The following is a 19192-nucleotide window of genomic DNA, read 5'->3' as shown; positions in this document are numbered from 1 at the left end:
GGAATTCTGTTTGATGACTGTAAGAGATGTAACAACAGGACCTTCCTTTCCTGCCAGTTATTATTTCTTACATGTGTTACTGAAATGACTGCTTCTGATATAAATCACAACCATCCAAGAACAACTCCTCTGATGTGTTCATTAAAATACCTGGCAGTCACCATATGATCATTATTTCAAGTATATTCAGCTGACTTATGACACAATGACATGAAGAATGTGCAGTTCAACACATTTTTGTCAAATCACCATAAAATTAAACCAGCATGTTATTTGTTAACCTTGCAGTAGGGACTTATGGTACTAACCACCACAATATGATCCCTACAAACTGGCAGAGATGGCCCTAAGAATCAGTAATGAAGTAAATGTCTCACTTGTTGGGGTACAGCTGAACACACTATCATAAAGGCAGGAGACACGCCATAAAGGAATTTCCACTGTCATATACGCAAACACTTACGGAGGGAGGGAGGGATGGAGAGATAACCCATTCCCTTCTGTTCTTCTTAGCCTTTCCACTGTTCTTTAAGACCGTTATTGATCTTAAGAATATCTTTTTACCTACCTTCTAACGTGTTCCTGCGACCATCTGCACCAATAATAACATCAAATTCAAACTCTGACAGAGGGTGATCCATTGGGAGAAATTCAGCCCGCCAACCTATCTCTAATGAAACAAGTAATAAAACTTATTCAAATATTGCATTGTTACAGAAGAAGCATTGTTAGAATGTGAAGGAAAGCAATTAGGATAAAAGAATCTATTTTCCAATCAAACTGAACCAAATTCTGCTCTCAGACATCTGCATACAACTTACACACAGCTTTGACGTCAGTGGAACTCCCACTAACGATAATGAGGATTAAGCTTGCAAGCTGATGGCAGAAAGGAACGCCTTCATTTGGATCATATAAAACATTATGTTGACTATGGGCCCAATCTTGTGAATACATACACAAGTGATTTTACTCACGTGGGGAGTTCCAGCTTGAACTAAATGCGACAACTCACTCAAAAGTGTTTGCAGAATTAGACCCTAATAGTTTTATTTTAAAAACTGTTAAGCAGATTCCAATTAATCTAACACAAAGAGAAGGGAAAAATAAAATCTAGCCAAAATGCTTTTAAACCTTTTAAAGAAAGATGCATCACTTTCATTAACCTAAAACAGAATCTGAAAATGTTTGAATTACCTGTACTTATATTAATGACAAATATTCTAAATACAAATACTCACAATCATAACTAGTATCCCTTTATCTCATTTCATTTACCCACAGTCAATTAAAAACAGCACAGAAGTAATACTAGCAACCAAGATATAAAATGGAAAACTTGTTAAGTCTATATTAAATTTTGCACCACATCTTATAAACTAAGGCTATGTTTTAGTGACAGGTATTTTTAGTAAAAGTCATGGACAGGTCATGGGCAGTAAACAAAAATTCATGGCCCGTGACCTGTCCATGACTTGTACTATATACACCCCTGATTAAATCTTGGGGAGGGGGGAAGTGGGGGAGGAGCAGCCCAGGACCCCCGCTGGTGCTGGGTGAGGAGGGTGGCAGTGCACGGGCCAGGACCCCCCGCTGGTGCTAGTGGGGAGGAGTTGGCAGGGCTGGCAGGCTCCCTACCCGGCTTCTTGCAGCTCTCTGGAAGTGAGGACATGTCCGTCCCTCCCTCAGCTCCTAGCTCCACGCACTACTCGCTCCCCCCACCCCAAGAGCTGGCTCTGAAGCTCCCATTGGCTTGGGGGGAGCTGCGGAGGCAGTGCCTGCAGGCGATGTCTGCATGCAAGGCAGTGCACAGAGCTAGGAGCTGAGAGAGGGTGGGTCATGTCTCCCCTTTTCCAGGGAGCTCCCCAAGGAAAGTGTCGCCGAGAGCCCCCTCACTCCCTCCCACGCTCCAACCCCCAGTCCTGAGCCCCTTCCCACACCCAAACTCCTCCTGCTGCTGCTGTGGGGAAGGCGGTGGCCCGAGACTGCTCCAGCAGCGGCTAGTGCGGCTGGCCCAGGGGCTGGCTGAACTGGTCAGGCGGCCCCGTGGACTGGTCAGGCGGCCCCCTGGCCACTCACACCAAATGCTGCAGAAGTCCCGGAAAGTCATGGAATCCATGACATCTGTGACAGACTCGCAGCCTTATTTATATATACTGATAAATACCATTAAATGAGAATGGCTAACTTCTGATAGGGTACTAACTGTCAATGGGAGTCACACAGGATGGAAGAAAGAGCAACATTTGGCTCATGGGGCTTAAAGACATCCTCAGAATTCATATTTATCAATCTAAAATTCTCATGCCAAGAAGACAGCAGAAGGCCATACTAGCCTCCCTACAAAAACTCAAGCACATGCCAGCAGGCATAGTGAGAAACCTCTACTTCTCTGGCCAGGGCATATTTTTAAATGGATCAGTGTATTGACACCATGACAGTTATCATGCTTGCGATTCCATACACCGTTTCATAAGAAAGACACAAGTTTCTTTAAGAGGAAGTGTGCTTCCTTGGCTTGATTAGAAATTAATTCATAAATGATAATACAGTTATTTCATACAATGAGAGTAATTCAATAGGACAAAGTTACTGGCTTCTTAATTTTGTTATTTGAAGTCACAAGTCAGTCATACTTTGGTTTTCCTGATCTTCAGGAGGTTCCAGAACTTTCACAAACTCTACGTTCACGTGGATTTCAATTCCCAGCATAAGTGCAACTTTGAAGAGGATAAGCTGAAGCTGTCGAATACCTATGAACAGTGATAACACATTTGTCATTTTAAACTATGTAATAGCATTTCCTTTATTAAATTAATATTGTGGTAGCACCTGGGGCCCTCATATTGTGCTAGGCACTGTACAGATACATAACATCTTTTCAGTTTCTCTGCCGGAGTCCGTAGAGATTAGGCAAGTCACTTGAGCCTTAACTTTTCACAGGTGGTTATTAACTGTGTGTTCCTCATTTTCTGGGTGCCTCACTTGAGACCCTGAGACCTGATTTGCAGAAGTGTTGAGCACTCACAACTGAAGACAGTGGGAACTGTGTTTTGAAGCTATCGAGTATTAAAATAATGTTAAGCACTCTGAAAAATCAGGTCCTTGGCATGTCAAATTGGGTATCCAAAATTAGTGGATACTTTTGACCTTAGTCTTTCTTTGTCTCAGTTCCCCATTTGTAAAATGGGGCCCAGGGTCTCAAGACAGGCACCCAGAAAATGAGGCACATACACAATTTATGACCCCCTGTGAAAAGTTTAGTTTAAGTGACTTGCCAAGCATCACTCTGTGGCAGGGCAGGGATAGAATTTACTTCCCAGGGCAGCATTCCACTGCCTGAACCACAAGATAATCCTTTGTCTCCCTGCAATCCCCTGCCTCATTCACTACACGCCTTCCAACTTCTGCAACTGAAGTAGCAGTTCTACTCTCCTTTACTACACAACTCGGATTCATCACACAACAGGTCCAGCCTGTACACTGAACGAGGAAAGAGTCCTGTGGAAAAAATAGAATGTTACGCAGTTAAAGACTGTACCATAACGCATATGCCCAAGGCAGCTCAATTAAGATGGCATAGGCAACCTTAATATTTCCTAACTTTACTGAGTGCTTGATTCTACAACCTTGATCATGTTCTTTTAACATAGTTTTGATCCACCACACAGTCCTCTGCCATGTGAGCTAATGGAGTAAATGACAGCAGTAGTAAGTTGTTATTCTCTGTGGGGACTAGCAGTAGAGGAGATGAGACACAGGATTTCACAGGTATTTGCGGAAAGCAGAGGAATTTTCAGTTCCACTTCAAGCTCTGGAGGGCACAGTGCTCTATTCCAAGCTCTAGTGGGCACAGATTTTTCTGCTCACTCCCCAAGTTCGACCCTTTTGCCCCTTCCCCCAACTTTGCCCGACTCTAGTCCCATCTCTTCCCAACCTCTGGCTCCTCATACCAGTCCCATTCTTCTCACCTAGCCAATCCCAGACCCCATTCCTCAGGATTCTGATCCCAGTCTCTTAGTCCAGCCATTCCGACACACCAAAGACTCCTTTTCCCATTTTTTGCTCCCCCTGCTGCTGCCCCAAGTTTGGCTCTTGTCCCCGCTGCAGTTGATTCAGACTGCTTTCTCCTGCACACTGCTTGAATGCCAGCAAGGGGAGCACTGAGAGCACAGACTCTCTCAGATCTAGTAAATACCTACAGAGGATGCCCTATTTTTCAAAGGCTTATACTTTAGCCAAATTTGGGCAGATTTTCATGGGGAAAGCCAACATCCCTGACACAATAGCCACTCCCCTGCCAAAATTTCAAGTCTCTGCTAACTACGGAGATGCTAGAGAGCTTCTCAAAGAAAACGTCACCAGAATCTTTATCCCTAGCCTCATTCTAGGAAACAGCTGAAGCATTTTGTCTGAAATTTTCCAAATAAAATTCATCTGGACACAGACACTTGACATGGAAAATTTCAGCCCAAAGAGCTAAAATTTGGTAAAGTTATAAGCAACTGAAAACGGGGCCTTAAAATGGGACATGTCAAGTGACAAAATTCCCATTGACTTCTGTGGGGCCAGGCTTTCAACCTTCATATACAAGGACACTTGTTTACCAACCCACTATCTAACTCAGATCAGACATCAAACATACATCTAAATTGCATCTAGTCATACCATGATGAATACACATTCAAATTAAAACAGATAGCCACACAGTCAGATGCCATTCTCCTCCATCCCAATTTCTTTATAAGAAAAAGCAGATAGCCCCCCTAAGGTGATCAAAACTCATTTCCATGTTTTTTAACAAGACATCTGGTTTACTATTTTTGGTACCATTTTCTCTAGAAGTTCTCCTCCTCAATAATATCTGCAAACAATCCAACACTCAAGATGCTGTCCAGGAGGTTTGTTTTTGTCCAAGTTCAGTTAAAATCCCTGTTGGGTAGGCACCATCCCTTTTTCGATATTTTGTAAGGCACGTAGTACAATTAAGGCACTACCTATAAAGCAGCAGTATCATTCATACAACTGTAAAACCTTTTATTTTTAGAGTACACTTTTAAAGACGCCCTACAATGAAGTCTGTTAAACTGATTGTGGACAGCAATTAAAAAAATGTCCACACAAGGTTTCTCTTAAAGCTTTGATGAGGAGCATAGGTTATTGTTCAAATAAGATTATGCAATTTTGGCAAATCAGAAGTCCTTGACTTTGGGGATTTTTCTCTGCGTGTGTATTCAGAATGTGTCATTACTATCTTGGTAAAGAAACACTACCCAGCAAGTCCAGAAAAGATCTCTATTAATATTTCTGAAGCAAGTTTTCTGCATAGCAAGCATTCAACAAAACTGTACATTTCCATGTAGTCACTGGTACTTACTGATATGGTCAATAGATCCTCCGCAGAATTTTCCATAAAACTTTTTCGCTCCCAAACCCCGGAGGTCATGAATTGTAAAAGGCCAGAGATGCAGCACATTGTTTCTTGAAAAAGTGTCCCGCTTCTCCACAACCACAACCTTGGCTCCCAGAAAGGCAAGTTCTATGGCAGTCCGCAAACCACATGGACCACCTCCAATAATCAAACACTGAGGGAGGAAAGAAGAAGTTTGTTAATGCAAATGGAAGTCAATATAAAATTGCCAAGTCACCTCAAGGGTGTAAACTGTCAACTGAAGTAATGCTACTGTATCAAGAGCTGATCATATAACTCCAGAAATATTCAAGTACACTATTGACAAAATGAAGCAGTAAAATACTCAAATATTTTACTTAATGGAGTGTCATAAATAAATTTGAAGGATATAACAGTTATTTCAAAATTACTTGCAACAGACAACAGGAGAGACTTGGAAATGAAGAATAGATGGTCTCAAAGCAGATTTTGTTTTGTTTTGTTTAGAGGCAATTGCTATTGCAATCTTCAGATTAGACTAGAGTCCATTGATTAAAAGTAATCCCCAAATATTCCTACACTAGTTTAGCATAAAACTATCTCCACAATGCATGTTACTTAGTTATATTTTCCTGTAGCCTAGCCAGTGTTCTGAATACAATGGATGAGATCGTCAGCTAGCCTAAATCAACATAACTCCAGTGAAGTCATTAGACCTACCCTGATTTACAGTACTTGTGAATTGGGCCTATTCTACTTTGTTTTAACACTGACCAACATATTCAAAATAGGATCTTAAAATTAGGCTCATGTCCACATTTAGGCACCTTAGGGTGGGATTTTCAAAGTGCCTATCCACAAATCTCACCTATACATGGATTTCAATTTTGGCCTGCAGCTTAAAGTTTCTACAAGCCAGAAAGCTGTGATTTCTGGAAAATTGCACGTGCATCAAATGTTTACATTTTCTGACTTGGTTACCAGAAATTATTTGATTAGAAACAGCCCCTCTTGATTAAAAAAAAAAATCACCTCAAATTATTAAAGCAAATCAGTTCAGGTAACAAATTAAGCCTACTAACCACTGAGGTGTGCATGACCTAATTCAGAAAGTTCTGGCTATGAGGTAGATGTTGTCCTATGCTATAAGTACAAGTGCATTATCTCACAATCAAAACATGCTCCTTTGGTTCTCTCACACATAGCCAGACAGTGATTACAGTTTCAAAAGCAAGAACTTACTGTAAACTAAGCCTAGTTGAATGTAAGTCTGGTTCTAATTACATTTCTTTTTCATAACAGTAGGGTTTATTTATTTATTTTGGTCTGTCCATTTGTTTTAAAGTTTTACATCTCAGATAAAAGTTATTTGTCACAGGCTTTAATGAAACCAATGATGAGAAGAGCTACAATTATCTTTTTTTAAAGTAAAATATTCTAAAAATTCAATAATAGTGGAATTTTCACAGAATGAACAGGTACTGTAGATTTTTAAAAAAAATTCTATAGGTATTAAAGTATCATTAATTAAAGCTAATCAGTTCCATCAGCCATTTCCCAGGCTTGCTTACTCCTAAAATACATTTTTAGCTTTATGTACTTTCAGAGTAACATAGCACACTGTATGCTAAACACTAAGAAAACATTAATGGATCTAATTATGTAAAGGAAGAAAATCCACCGCAGATGTTACCAGGCAGGATCAGAGAGTGGGATTATTGGCAGAGGCTTGGTCAGTTCCTCTCTGCACAAACTTGTTATGATTAACATGGGAACTCTGAGTTCTGACAAGTAAGTGAATGCATTTACAGCTACGCAGTTTTCCAGTAAAGTTGAGCAAGCAGCTAGCAGCACTTTGCAAATACAGACCATACATGGATTGATCAGAATTTTTCTGGCGGACAAGAAATACTATATATAAATACATGCAATTTTTTTAAAAAGTAGTCTTTTGAGATTTAGTCATAGTGGCTCTTGCCAACTGATAAAACCCCCCACACTGACATTTCCTCATGATGCTGTAGGATAGAATGTATTCAAATTTGAGAGAGAGAGAGAGAGAGAGAGAGAGAGAGAGAATGAGAATTTCCCCGCTCCCCACCATTAACAAGGTATCTTCCAACTTGCTCGGGGGCACTGTGAAAAGTAATTGTATTTTTGCCACCATCTATGGTTATCATCTATAAACATATTTGTCTGCATGTCTTAGAGTCATTTGTTCTTTGATTTATCAGGAGAGCTTTTCCAGTGATGTATAGCTCACTCCTCCTGACAATTTATCATCCATTTTGGAAACTTTTGGAGCCAACAACAGCAAGAATCTATTGCAAAGATTATTTTTTGCAGTTTTGAAGCTTCTACCTTTATTAACTAGTGAAAGAGACAACACATGGAAAAAAACAAGGTCTCTGTTTATATGCAAAAACAGAAACAGTACTGCAAACATTCTAGCAAAACCCATGAAACCCTTCGCTCTATATTTTTTCTGCTAATAAACCAGTCTTTTGGCTCATTATTGGCCATATTGAGAAGGTAATGAATTTATCACTGCTTTCACACAGTTAGGTGAAGCCATTTCGTCTATGGTGAGTGACTACTGACATACAAACAAGTCTGGTGAAACTGACCTCTGAGCTGTAGCGACTAGCATTGTGGAAATCAGGGGACTCTTGGCACAAAGCTACTCATGGCTGAAAGCCTTTGTTCTGCTCCCATTCAAGCCAAAGGAAAAAAACTCCCTTTACTTTTATGATCCAGGATCACTTTGCTCTTCAAAAGCCCTCTATCAGGTGAGGGAAACCACAGTAATTAGAGATAACTTTGGAGAAGAATTATAGCATCGTAGAACTGGAAGGGACCTCCAGAAGCATCTAGTCCAGTCACCTGTGCTCATGGCAGGACTAAGGCTATGTTTACATTAGACAGCTTTTAGCGACACGGCTGTATTGCTACAGCTGTGCCACTAAAAGTCGTGCAGTGTAGCCACTGTCTTTCGGATCTCCTGCCGACAAAAAACTTCCACCCCCAATGAGCGATTCTCCTGCCGACAACATGCTGTTCACACTGGCACTTGTCACGGCAAAACTTGTGTCTTTCAGGGGTGGAGGGGTTAACTCTTCTAAAAGACTAAAGTTATATCTTTCAATTGCCAGTGTAGACATAGCAATAGTATTATCTAGACCAGTGGTTCCCAAACTTGTTCCGTCACTTGCGCAGGGAAAGCCCCTGGCGGGCCGGGCCGGTTTGTTTACCTGCCGCATCCGCGGGGTTCGGCCGATCGCGGCTCCCAGCGGCCGCGGTTCGCTGCTCCAGGCCAATGGGAGCTGCTGGAAGCAGCGCGGACAGAGGGACATACTGGCTGCCGCTTCCAGCAGCTCCCATTGGCCTGGAGCCGCGAACCGCGGCCGCTGGGAGCCGCGATCGGCCGAACCCCGCGGACGCGGCAGGTAAACAAACCGGCCCGGCCCGCCAGGGGCTTTCCCTGCGCAAGCGACGGAACAAGTTTGGGAACCACTGATCTAGACCATACCTGACAGGTGTTTGTCTAACCTGCTCTTAAAAATCTCCAATGATGCAGATCCCACAACCTCCCAAGGCAATTTATTCTAGTGCTTAACAACCCTGACGGTTAGAAAGTTTTTCCTAATATCCAACCAAAACCGCCCTTGCTGCAATTTAAGCCCATTGCTTCTTGTCCTATCCTCAGAGGTTAAGAACAATAATTTTTCTCCCTCCTCCTTGTAACAAGCTTTTGTGTACTTGAAAACTGCTATGTCCCCTCTCAGTCTTCTCTTCTCCAGACTAAACAAACCCAATTTTTTCGAGCTTCCCTGATAGGTCATGTTGTCTAGACCTTTCACCATTTTTGTTGTTCTTCTCTGGACTTTCTCCAATTTGTCCACATCCTCCCTGAAATGTGGCACCTGAAACTGGACACAGTACTCAGGTTTCAGAGTAACAGCCGTGTTAGTCTGTATTTGCAAAAAGAAAAGGAGTACTTGTGGCACCTTAGAGACTAACCAATTTATTTGAGCATAAGCTTTCGTGAGCTACAGCTCACTTCATCGGGTGCATTCCTTGATTATCATGCACATTATAGGGAGAGTGGTTACTTTGGATGAGCTATTACCAGCAGGAGAGTGAGTTTGTGTGTGTATGGGGGTGGAGGGGTTAGAAAACCTGGATTTGTGCTGGAAATGGCCCACCTTGATTATCATGCACATTGTAGAGAGAGTGGTCACTTTGGATAAGCTTTTACCAGCAGGAGAGTGAGTTTGTGTGTGTGTGTTTTTTGGAAAAAAAAAAGGGGGGGGTGAGAAAACCTGTATTTGTGCTGGAAATGTCCCACCTTGATTTTCATGCATGTTGTAAGGAGAGTGGTCACTTTGGATAGGCTATTACCAGCAGGAGAGTGAGTTTGTGTGTGTGGTTTTTGAAGGGGGGTGAGGGGGTGAGAGAACCTGGATTTGTGCAGGAAATGGCCCACCTTGATTATCATACACATTGTGAAGAGAGTGGTCACTTTGGATAGGCTATTACCAGCAGGAGAGTGAGTTTGTGGGGGGGGGGGGGGGTGGAGGGTGAGAAAACCTGGATTTGAGCTGGAAATGGCCCAACTTGATGATCACTTTAGATAAGCTATTACCAGCAGGAGAGTGGGGTGGGAGGAGGTATTGTTTCATGGTCTCTGTGTGTATATAATGTCTTCTGCAGCTTCCACAGTATGCATCCGATGAAGTGAGCTGTAGCTCACGAAAGCTCATGCTCAGATAAATTGGTTAGTCTCTAAGGTGCCACAAGTACTCCTTTTCTTTTTGCGAGTACTCAGGTTGAGGCTTAATCAGTGTGGAGTAGAGCAAAAGAATATTTCTCGTGTCTTGCTTACAACATTCCTGCTAATACATCCGAGAATGGTGTGTGCTTTCTTTGCAACAGTCTTATACTATGGACTCATATTTAGCTTGTAATCTACTATGACCCCCATATTGTCCATATTTCTCTTGCAAGCGAAGGAAGTGACTGTATTTGGTTAGGAAAGCAAGGGGCTACATAGAGGACTAAAGAGTAGCAGTAAGATAATGGCTACATTTCTGTGAAGTCCACAACAAAGAATGAACACTGCAGCCTTATTCTCCTCTAGCTAAGGTGATACACTTTTTTATTACCCTACTTACATAGGGCCTTGTATGGTGTATGGTGTTTCATAACTCAGATAAAAACAGATCTTCTCTAAGGAATTTACAGTCTAGAGGTCTGATCCTGCAAACACTTACACACGTGAGTAGTCTCTAAAATGAGACCAGAATAGAAGACAAGAATACAGGGAGGAAAAGTGAACAAGGAAGAGAATAATATGGTTATCTGTCACTTTGCAAGCCAATGTACAGGTTTTGAAAATGACAAAAAAGATTAATTTATTACAATTACACTATTTTAAAAGTGTATTTTATAGGTATAAGAAGCTATAATTAAGACCTGCTTTAATTAAGACCTGCTTACAATTAGGGCTTTGTCCTTTCTTAAAATAAGTAATACTTTATATGACGAACCTTTCATCAACAGATCTAAATGCACTTTAAGTACTATATAAGTATTGTACAGATGGAGAAACTGAAGTACTGTGAGGCTTAATGACTTGATCAGAGCCAGAGTGCCTGTGGCCTTGCCATGAATAGAATTCTGAGCTCCTGATTCCCATTTGTCAGCTTTAACCACTAGGTTACACTGCTCCCTACACCACACCGTAGGAAAAAAGTGACAGGTTGAAATTACAAGATTCTCATGAAGACTGTAAATACTGATTAAACACACACAAATTTTAAATTCCAAAGGTGAATTCATCTTCATGCAAAGAGCACTGATCACCTTATAATGGGAATTACAGGGATCAAATCACATATTTGTTTGCCAGTTGTACAGTCAGGGTTGCTAAAGGAACTGATGTACCATAAACAGATTTGTAACCAGATTTACTAAAGTAATCATCAAGGTACCATTACTTTTCATAATAATTTAATCCAGATTACTTTCAATTACTTGTCTTGCCATTCTTGTCCTGAACATGAATGACAAGACATTCTGGTTATTAGTAAAGCAGGCCTTTCATTGTGAGATCTCATACTCATGACACAAAATCATCAATAAGAAGTGGATTTACTCAATTGATTTACTTTTTAAAGTAATTTTAACATTCCTAGTTATATACATCTTGCTGAAGCATTCTTTCCTATACAGGTCACATTAAACTGCAGTATGGTCTTAAATTTGTCATCAGGTCATTTTTTTCTTCTCATAAAATTTAACTATCCTATGTAATAGTTATTTTACATTTTAAACAATATTAATAAAATCATGCATATCTTATCAATCTTAGCTAATATTAATTTAGCAAATACGGTGTTTTTATGGTACCTGTAGAGAGTACCACTTTGTTTCTGAAGTATAAATCTGTTTCCATTAAAACCTTACCGCAGACAGTAACATGCCAAGCTCCATTTCCGTTTGAAGTTGGAGAAAGCAGTGGGCACTGGCGTCACTTTAATGGTTTTGAACTAAAATTAATATATATATGAAAGCTTTGTTTCCCCAATATGCTCTGTGTGTCTGTAGTTTAGTGAAGATATAGTACACCCTGAAGCGTAAACCGGACCAGGGTAAAGCCTTCGAACTGACCAGCAAGTGGGATGCCAGCAACCACTTCCTCACCGGGGGCGGCTTCACCCGTTTCGCTGACTGGCGGTTCATCCACCGTGCCCGGCTCAACTGCGTCCTGCTCAACGGAGCCGTCCGCCACGGGAACCGAGACAAGTGTTGCAGGAAGTGCGGCTACTCCAACGAGACCCTGCCCCACGTCCTGTGCAGCTGCAAGCCCCACTCCAGAGCCTGGCAGCTGCGCCACAACGCCATCCAGAACCGCCTGGTGAAAGCCATCGCACCGCGCCTGGGGGAGGTCGCCATGAACTGCGCCATCCCCGGTACTGACAGCCAGTTGTGACCTGACGTGGTAGTCACCGACGAGGCCCAGAAAAAGATCATCCTCGTCGACGTCACAGTCTCCTTTGAGAACAGGACCCCGGCCTTCCGCGAAGCCCGAGCTCATAAGCTGGAAAAATACACCCCCCTGGCCGACACCCTGAGAGCGAAGGGCTACGAGGTGCAGATGGATGCCCTGATCGTTGGAGCCCTGGGCGCTTGGGACCCCTGCAACGAGCGCGTGCTGCGGACCTGTGGGATCGGTCAATGCTACGCACGGCTCATGAGTCGCCTCATGGTCTCGGACACCATCCGATGGTCCAGGGACATCTACACGAACACATCACCGGCCACCGACAGTACCAGGAGGCGTGAGCCGGTACGACATAATGCATCAACTATGGGAAAGGGACTGAGAGACTTTTTCCATTGGAACATATGAACTGGATCTATAAACTCAATGAACATTAAATCCCACCAAATGAGGGTAAATCCATCCTCATCATCGTATCCACTCATCATACTCCACACCTGAACATAGCCATTATATGAACAACATACCCCCATATCTTAATGTCTGTACTTTGACCGGTTAAACTTTTACCCCCAAATCGGGGAGATTGCAGATTATGTATTCCTTATGCCACCTGCTCCCAAACTGAATTTCACACCCCTTGATAATCTGTACCTTATTCCCTGATAACCAGAAACTTCTATGCTTAAACTCTGTACCGTTTTCTTTTTACTTCAACATCATCTTAATAAAATTATTAAATTTGTTACCTTCAAAATGGGCCCCACTCAAAGATAGTCAAACTATTGAATTCTCGCCAACCATGCATTTGAGAAATGTAGCACCTAGATAAACCCCTTTGCATGTTTCTATATCATTGGTAGGATATAACCGGCATCAGTTTACTGAGCCAAATAAGAGCACAAGTGAACTCTGCAAAGCCAGAATTATTTTGTGCCTCTCCTTTCTGGACATGGATTTTCAACAATCCCTGAGCAGATTCCTCCTGCTGGGAGGCAGAAATTGTGGAGAGGACAGATGGCAACAGGCCTGGGCTCAAGTAACTGCTGTGGAGCAGGCACACCAGGAACCCACAACACTTGTACCCTACCCTGGAAAAGCCTAATGTGGCTTAATGTGCTGTAGATCTGCAGATGACTAATTCCATCAGTTTGGGGGGTGCTGGAGTTAGGGTTTAAAGTATTTGAGAGATCAAACACAAAGAGGGCTATATAATTATCAGCAAGTTAAAAGGAGAAAACTATCTGATCTGGTGACAAAAATCCTGTTTGCTCACTTTACTTACAGGAATAACAATCTACTCATTTACCTTGCAAATACAGAACATCCACCCTTTACACTCCGGAACTAAAGGAATCTACTCCTTGAAAATAGGGTAAAAAACAAAACAAAAAACTCTTTCTGTAATTAAAAATAAACACAAAGCCTACAACTCAGCATGTTAAAATATAATAATAATAATTTTCTTATTAAGTGCAATGTCATTCTCTTACCTAAGAGATCCAGGCATTATACAAAAGAATACTGGAAAATATAAACATATTTTAAAAATACAACAAAAAATACTGTTCTGCAACATTAAAACTGAAAATTAAAAAGGTTCCAACACTGAGAAAAACAACAACAGAAATGAAAGATACATAGACTTTTTGGCAGTGGTAGGTTTCAGGCACTGATCCAGCAATCAGACCAATCATGGCCAAGCCTGGCTTGTGTGGGGGTGCTCCATCCAGGAACAAGAATCCACCCATGGATCCAATATGTGGGTCAGGACATTTCCATTTATACTTGAAGAGGAGTAAGAGCTGAGAGAACATTAGTGCATCACCCATTTGTGACAGTTAAATGAGAGGAACTCAGCCCAGAGGAGGGACTCCTGCCTAAAAGATACAACCCTAAACCCAGCCACAAAGAACAATATTTCCAAACACATATGTGCTTAAAAGGACTCCAGATAAGGTTGTCTTCAGAAATGAAATAAATCTCCTTCATCAAACCCTGATTCTGAAAACAAAGCTTTGCCTACAGGAATGACTGTGGCATTAAGGAGGTGGAACATTAGCCTCATGCACCCCATGCCAGTTAAAAGTCATGTCTGTCTCATAGGAGGACTATCGCATATGCATGCCATTGCACCCTTCTCCCCAACGGTCATTTATCTTAGCAGATGGATCCATTGGCACTGCTCTTGGCCCAAAATGATGCCCTTCCAACTTCACCGAGGTGAGAAGGGGATACCTGGTGTATTCCTTCATGGCATGCAGGAAATAACGGAGTCCCTACTGCTTTGCCTTCACCACTCCCCCCCCTGCCCCCAGCTGACTCTCTTCTTTAAGTTAAGGACACTATTAAAGGCTACACAGTGGGCCAGATTAATCCTTGGTGTAACTCCACTGTCTGCAATAGAATCATACCCGGCATGAAACTGGGCCAATGTTTACTTGCAATATAACTAAACACGATGCCATGAACGATAACCAGAACATATAATAAATTTTCTGGATCAGTAATGACTATTTCCCTGGAACAGTTTCAAGGAAAAACAGCTGCATGAGCATCTAAAGCCCACAGCTAACAGAAGCGTCGATGGAAAGATCTCCCCGGCACTGTTCTCCTTATTTTATCTCTAAAAGTAAAAATTGAAGCATTTCTGGCAGGTGCATGGGTGCTCTGTAGGAGATTCATGACAATTTCTGGCTGCTTTATTTGCCAGTTTCAATTTTAGCACATAAGCTCGTTGTCAGTCATAGGATGTAAAAGTGCAGTCAGATGAGAAATGTGTCCCTGAATCAACAGACCAGAATAACCAATATAGATTAAATAGTATAATGTGACAGAAAATGGTAATATCCAATTTTTAAAAAGACATAATCCTGCATGTAGGATTCTGTCAAAATAAGATATGCACACTCAAAACTTTCCTTTAAAAAAAACAAGCTAATAAGTGTGACAAAAAACTAGCAATATGTAATAATAATATATAATATTATGATTCAAGCCCTGGCTAGCCAATGGCCCCAGTCTAACATGCATAGTCCCATTGGATTTAAGCGCTCTGCTAGATCAGGGCCTACATATGAGAAAGACCTGGCTCCCTGGGAACCACCATCGAGGAGATGTCATCACGAGGAGATGTCATCACGAGTCCCTAGGGCTACACACCAGAGAAATGGAAGGCAGAGTATCCTTGGGGACAGCCCTTGACACTGTAATTCACTCTCTCATGGAGCATGGTGTACTCCCTAGGCATGGCCTTACACCCACCCTTATGTGAAAGAGTACCTTACTACACAAGGAGTCCAATTAAAAGGTGACAAAATAAGACACCAAGCCCCGGTCTACCTACAAACTTGTCAGTATAACTATGTTAGTCAGAGGTGTGAAAAATCCACACATCTGAGCAAAGCAGTTATACCGACTGAACTCCCAGTGTAGACAGCACTATGTCGATGGGAGGTCTTCTCCCGTCAACATAGCTACTGCCTCTCAGGGAGGTAGAGTACCTACACCGATGGGAGAAGCTCTCCCGTTGGAGTAGGTAGCGTCTTCACTAAGCACTACAGTGGCTGCAGTGCTGCAAGTGTAGACAAGCCTTTAGGCTTTTTCTTGATGGAGGTGGCAGTAAGTTTAGGAAGGGTATGATGGGAGATATTGTGGAAGGTCAATATTAAAAAGAATGACTGCCAACCTGAAACCAAGTTAAAAAGATGTTTCAGATACTAGATCTGCCTCCAAATGCCCCTGACCATTTTTGTGGGTGTTCTGTTCTAGGCCCGGGAGGCCTGGCAGGGATGCTCTGAAAAAGCGAGGCTCAAATACGGCAAAGCGGCGAATTATTGGCTTTATTGAAGGTAAGTGACACACCCACAACAGGGACTCCAAGCGTTGCTGTCACGGAGGCGGAGAGCCCAGCGCACCGGAGCAATGCCTGGGATGGAGTCCAACAAAGGGGCGGATAGCAGGCATTAATAAACACTTCACAGTAACAGCTCATGTATATTTACTAAGGGGTTGTGCTCCTTTACTGGCAAGAGGCCACATGAGGCAGTCAAGGCCGGTTGAGGACCAGTTTCGACCGGTTCCTCATGCCCGGCACTGACCGATAGTAACTGTCTGCACAAGAAAGCGTTCTTCCCTAGCTATGCCGTGTGAATTTTCAGTTAACTGTGTCTCTTTAATGAGACATGATCCAATCTTAAAGACTTGTGTGTGCTTAACTTTACACATTGAAAGTCATTCCATACATTACTCATCTTCATATTGTCTCAAATGTTTGTAAGCTTACTTACAGGTTGTTGGATGTGCATTTTTAAAATCAAGGAGTACAGAAATAAGATGTTGGTGAAGTTTAAACAACAGAAGAGGTAAATATGTAAGCTTACGTATCTTTAATCACTATATGCGGCAAAAGACACTGAGCTTTGAATAAATTTTTCACAGACTTCAATTACGTGAAGTTGTGTGCTGTATTGTCACGTGGGCAACTGACCACAGGAGAGTAGCGTGTTGTCACCAAAACTGACTTTTGCTTACGACCTGAGCATCATTTGACTATAGGTCTCCAAGGATAAAAGGCTAATGAACCAGCCAACTTTGCTAGTTTCTGATTTCAAAGCTCCTGGAGATAGGTGACAAAGACACAGAAACTCCCATACTGGCTTTTAAAAAGGCATGTACCAAGGATTTAAAGTTTACAAATTTGGTCTAATTCCAAATTTGGCATTCCTTCAGCTGTTGTATTCCAACAAATTTGCAAATCCTTCAGCTGTTGTATCCACAGCTGAACTCTCCAGCTACTTGCCAGTGGAATCCATCCAGGAATCTATAGAGTGCTTATGGGAAAATAATTTCTTAACAAAGAGTACTTATCTTTATTGTCTCTCTTTTTTTTTGGCACATATGGTCAGAGGTGAAACATGTGCATTAATGCATTGAATCAGTTGGCCCTTCTTTATCAGGATTTTTTAAGTGAGTGGACAGATATTCTAAATCAGGACATTGTCCCTTCTTGTTGGAAAAATGCAGATACTTTTCATATTTAAAAAAAATAATAATTCCAAATATCCATATATTTAGGTCTCTCGGATTTATGTATTAGCATTTGGTTCACATACAAGGGTTTGTCATACAACTCAAAATTAAAAAAACATGTCATATGCAAGAAATCCAGAATTTATGCTCCATTATCCAACAAATGTGTGTTTCCACGTACACATTGAAACAGTAAATTTATAGGGATTTTGAGATACACTGGTACCTTCATTTTTAAAACTGGAAAACTGAACCATGCCAAGCTATACCATTTACTTTGGATTTTAGCTTCTTTTAGTACAATACAGCTCTCTCATTAGCTTTTTGTCATATTTAAGTTTCTCAGCTTCCAAAGAGCTTTAAGAGTTTATAGCTTTTAAAAAAATAATTGTAAATTGGTAGACATCACACAGAATCTACACAAGTGTCTCTAGAAACTTTGAATTCTTCATTGTCACACTTGTGAGCCAAAAATGGCTGAAAAGGTAGAAAGCTAAACCCCTAGGGAGGAGAGAGTTCCTCACCCATTTCAAGTGTTACCTGCTTGTCTGTATTTATCTATGGTACTTATATGTCCCCCTCAGCATAGTAACTGAGCATCTCACAATTTTTGAGTACTGATCCTCCCAACATCCCTGGGAGATACAAGTGCTGTAGTCTCTCCCTGACCCCAGCCTGCCCAAGTACCTACACACAGAGATGCTAAAGTACTTACCCAAGATCACAGAGAAATTACATGGCAGAGTATGGACTTGAACCCAAGTCTCCTAAGTCCTAATGCTGGTGCCCTAACCACACTTCAGATCCAGACTGAAGCCCCAAATGTGGGTTATGTGAGTAACTTTACTCTTGGAAAAGTAACCTCATTAAAGTCAATGGGACTAGTTACATGAGAAAGGTTACTGTGTGATTACAGGATCAGGGCTGTAACAAGCAAGGCTAATAGATTCTGAAGGGAGTCTGTTCTGGCTTGAGGAATGGAAGTCACACTATGTGCCTCCTTAAATGAAAGTGTGTGTGGGGGGGGAGAATATGGGATTACAGGGCAGCTCTGGCAAGCTGGTCAACAGCCACAATCTTTTTCGAGGAGGGGAGGAGGAACTGGTAATATACAGTAAGAATATTACTATTGTACACAGCCATATCTGTTTGCAGAGACAGCATATTACACTGTAACAATTCTTGCTTATCCAGGTGTCCTTAGAGTCTTGTAATAAAAATCATGCCATAGGTCTTTTAATTGTATCAGTTGTGACAGGGTCGGGCCAGATGGCTACAGGAGAGTGACAGACGGCAGATATATTAGCCCCAGGTTGAACAGGTCCCTTTCCCTGGGTAAGGCAACAGGGAAGGTTCCAGAACAATCAGGAACTTTCTGGAAACAATTAAGACAGACGGGCTGATTAGAACACCTGCAGCCAATTAAGGCTGGCTAATCAGGGCACCTGAGTTTAAAAAGGATCTCACTTCAGTTTGTGGCGTGTGTGTGAGGAGCAGGGAGCAAGAGGCACTAGGAGCTGAGAGTGAGAACGTGTACCTGCTGGAAAACAGGAGTACAAGCATTATCAGACACCAGGAGGAAGATCCTATGGTGAGGATAAAGAAGGTGTTGGGAGCAGGCTATGGGGAAGTAGCCCAGGGAGTTGTAGCTGTCACACAGCTGTTCCAGGAGGCACTCTAGACAGCTGCATTCCACAAGGCCCTGGGCTGGAACCCGGAGTAGAGGGCGGGCCCGGGTTCCCCCCAAACCTTCCAACTCCTGG

At 42.1% G+C, this 19192-nt stretch overlaps 1 protein-coding gene across 5 annotated transcripts in view; it reads right to left on the bottom strand.

The window, feature by feature from the left end:
* MICAL2 (microtubule associated monooxygenase, calponin and LIM domain containing 2) overlaps positions 1-19192 on the bottom strand; it is a 181842-nt gene that overhangs the window by 112905 nt on the left and 49745 nt on the right. For all 5 annotated transcript variants that reach the window (XM_043550236.1, XM_037899826.2, XM_037899828.2 and 2 more), the window contains exons 3-5: positions 5378-5585; positions 2637-2753; positions 569-670 (exon numbers count right to left, since the gene is read on the bottom strand). In XM_043550236.1, the coding sequence (XP_043406171.1) occupies positions 569-670; positions 2637-2753; positions 5378-5585 (427 nt within the window). The remainder of the gene's footprint in view (positions 1-568; positions 671-2636; positions 2754-5377; positions 5586-19192) is intronic.

The sequence above is a fragment of the Chelonia mydas genome, chromosome 6 (assembly GCF_015237465.2).
Source record: "Chelonia mydas isolate rCheMyd1 chromosome 6, rCheMyd1.pri.v2, whole genome shotgun sequence".
NCBI classification, from domain to species: Eukaryota; Metazoa; Chordata; order Testudines; family Cheloniidae; genus Chelonia; species Chelonia mydas.
This window is presented reverse-complemented; position numbering and strand designations above follow the sequence as displayed.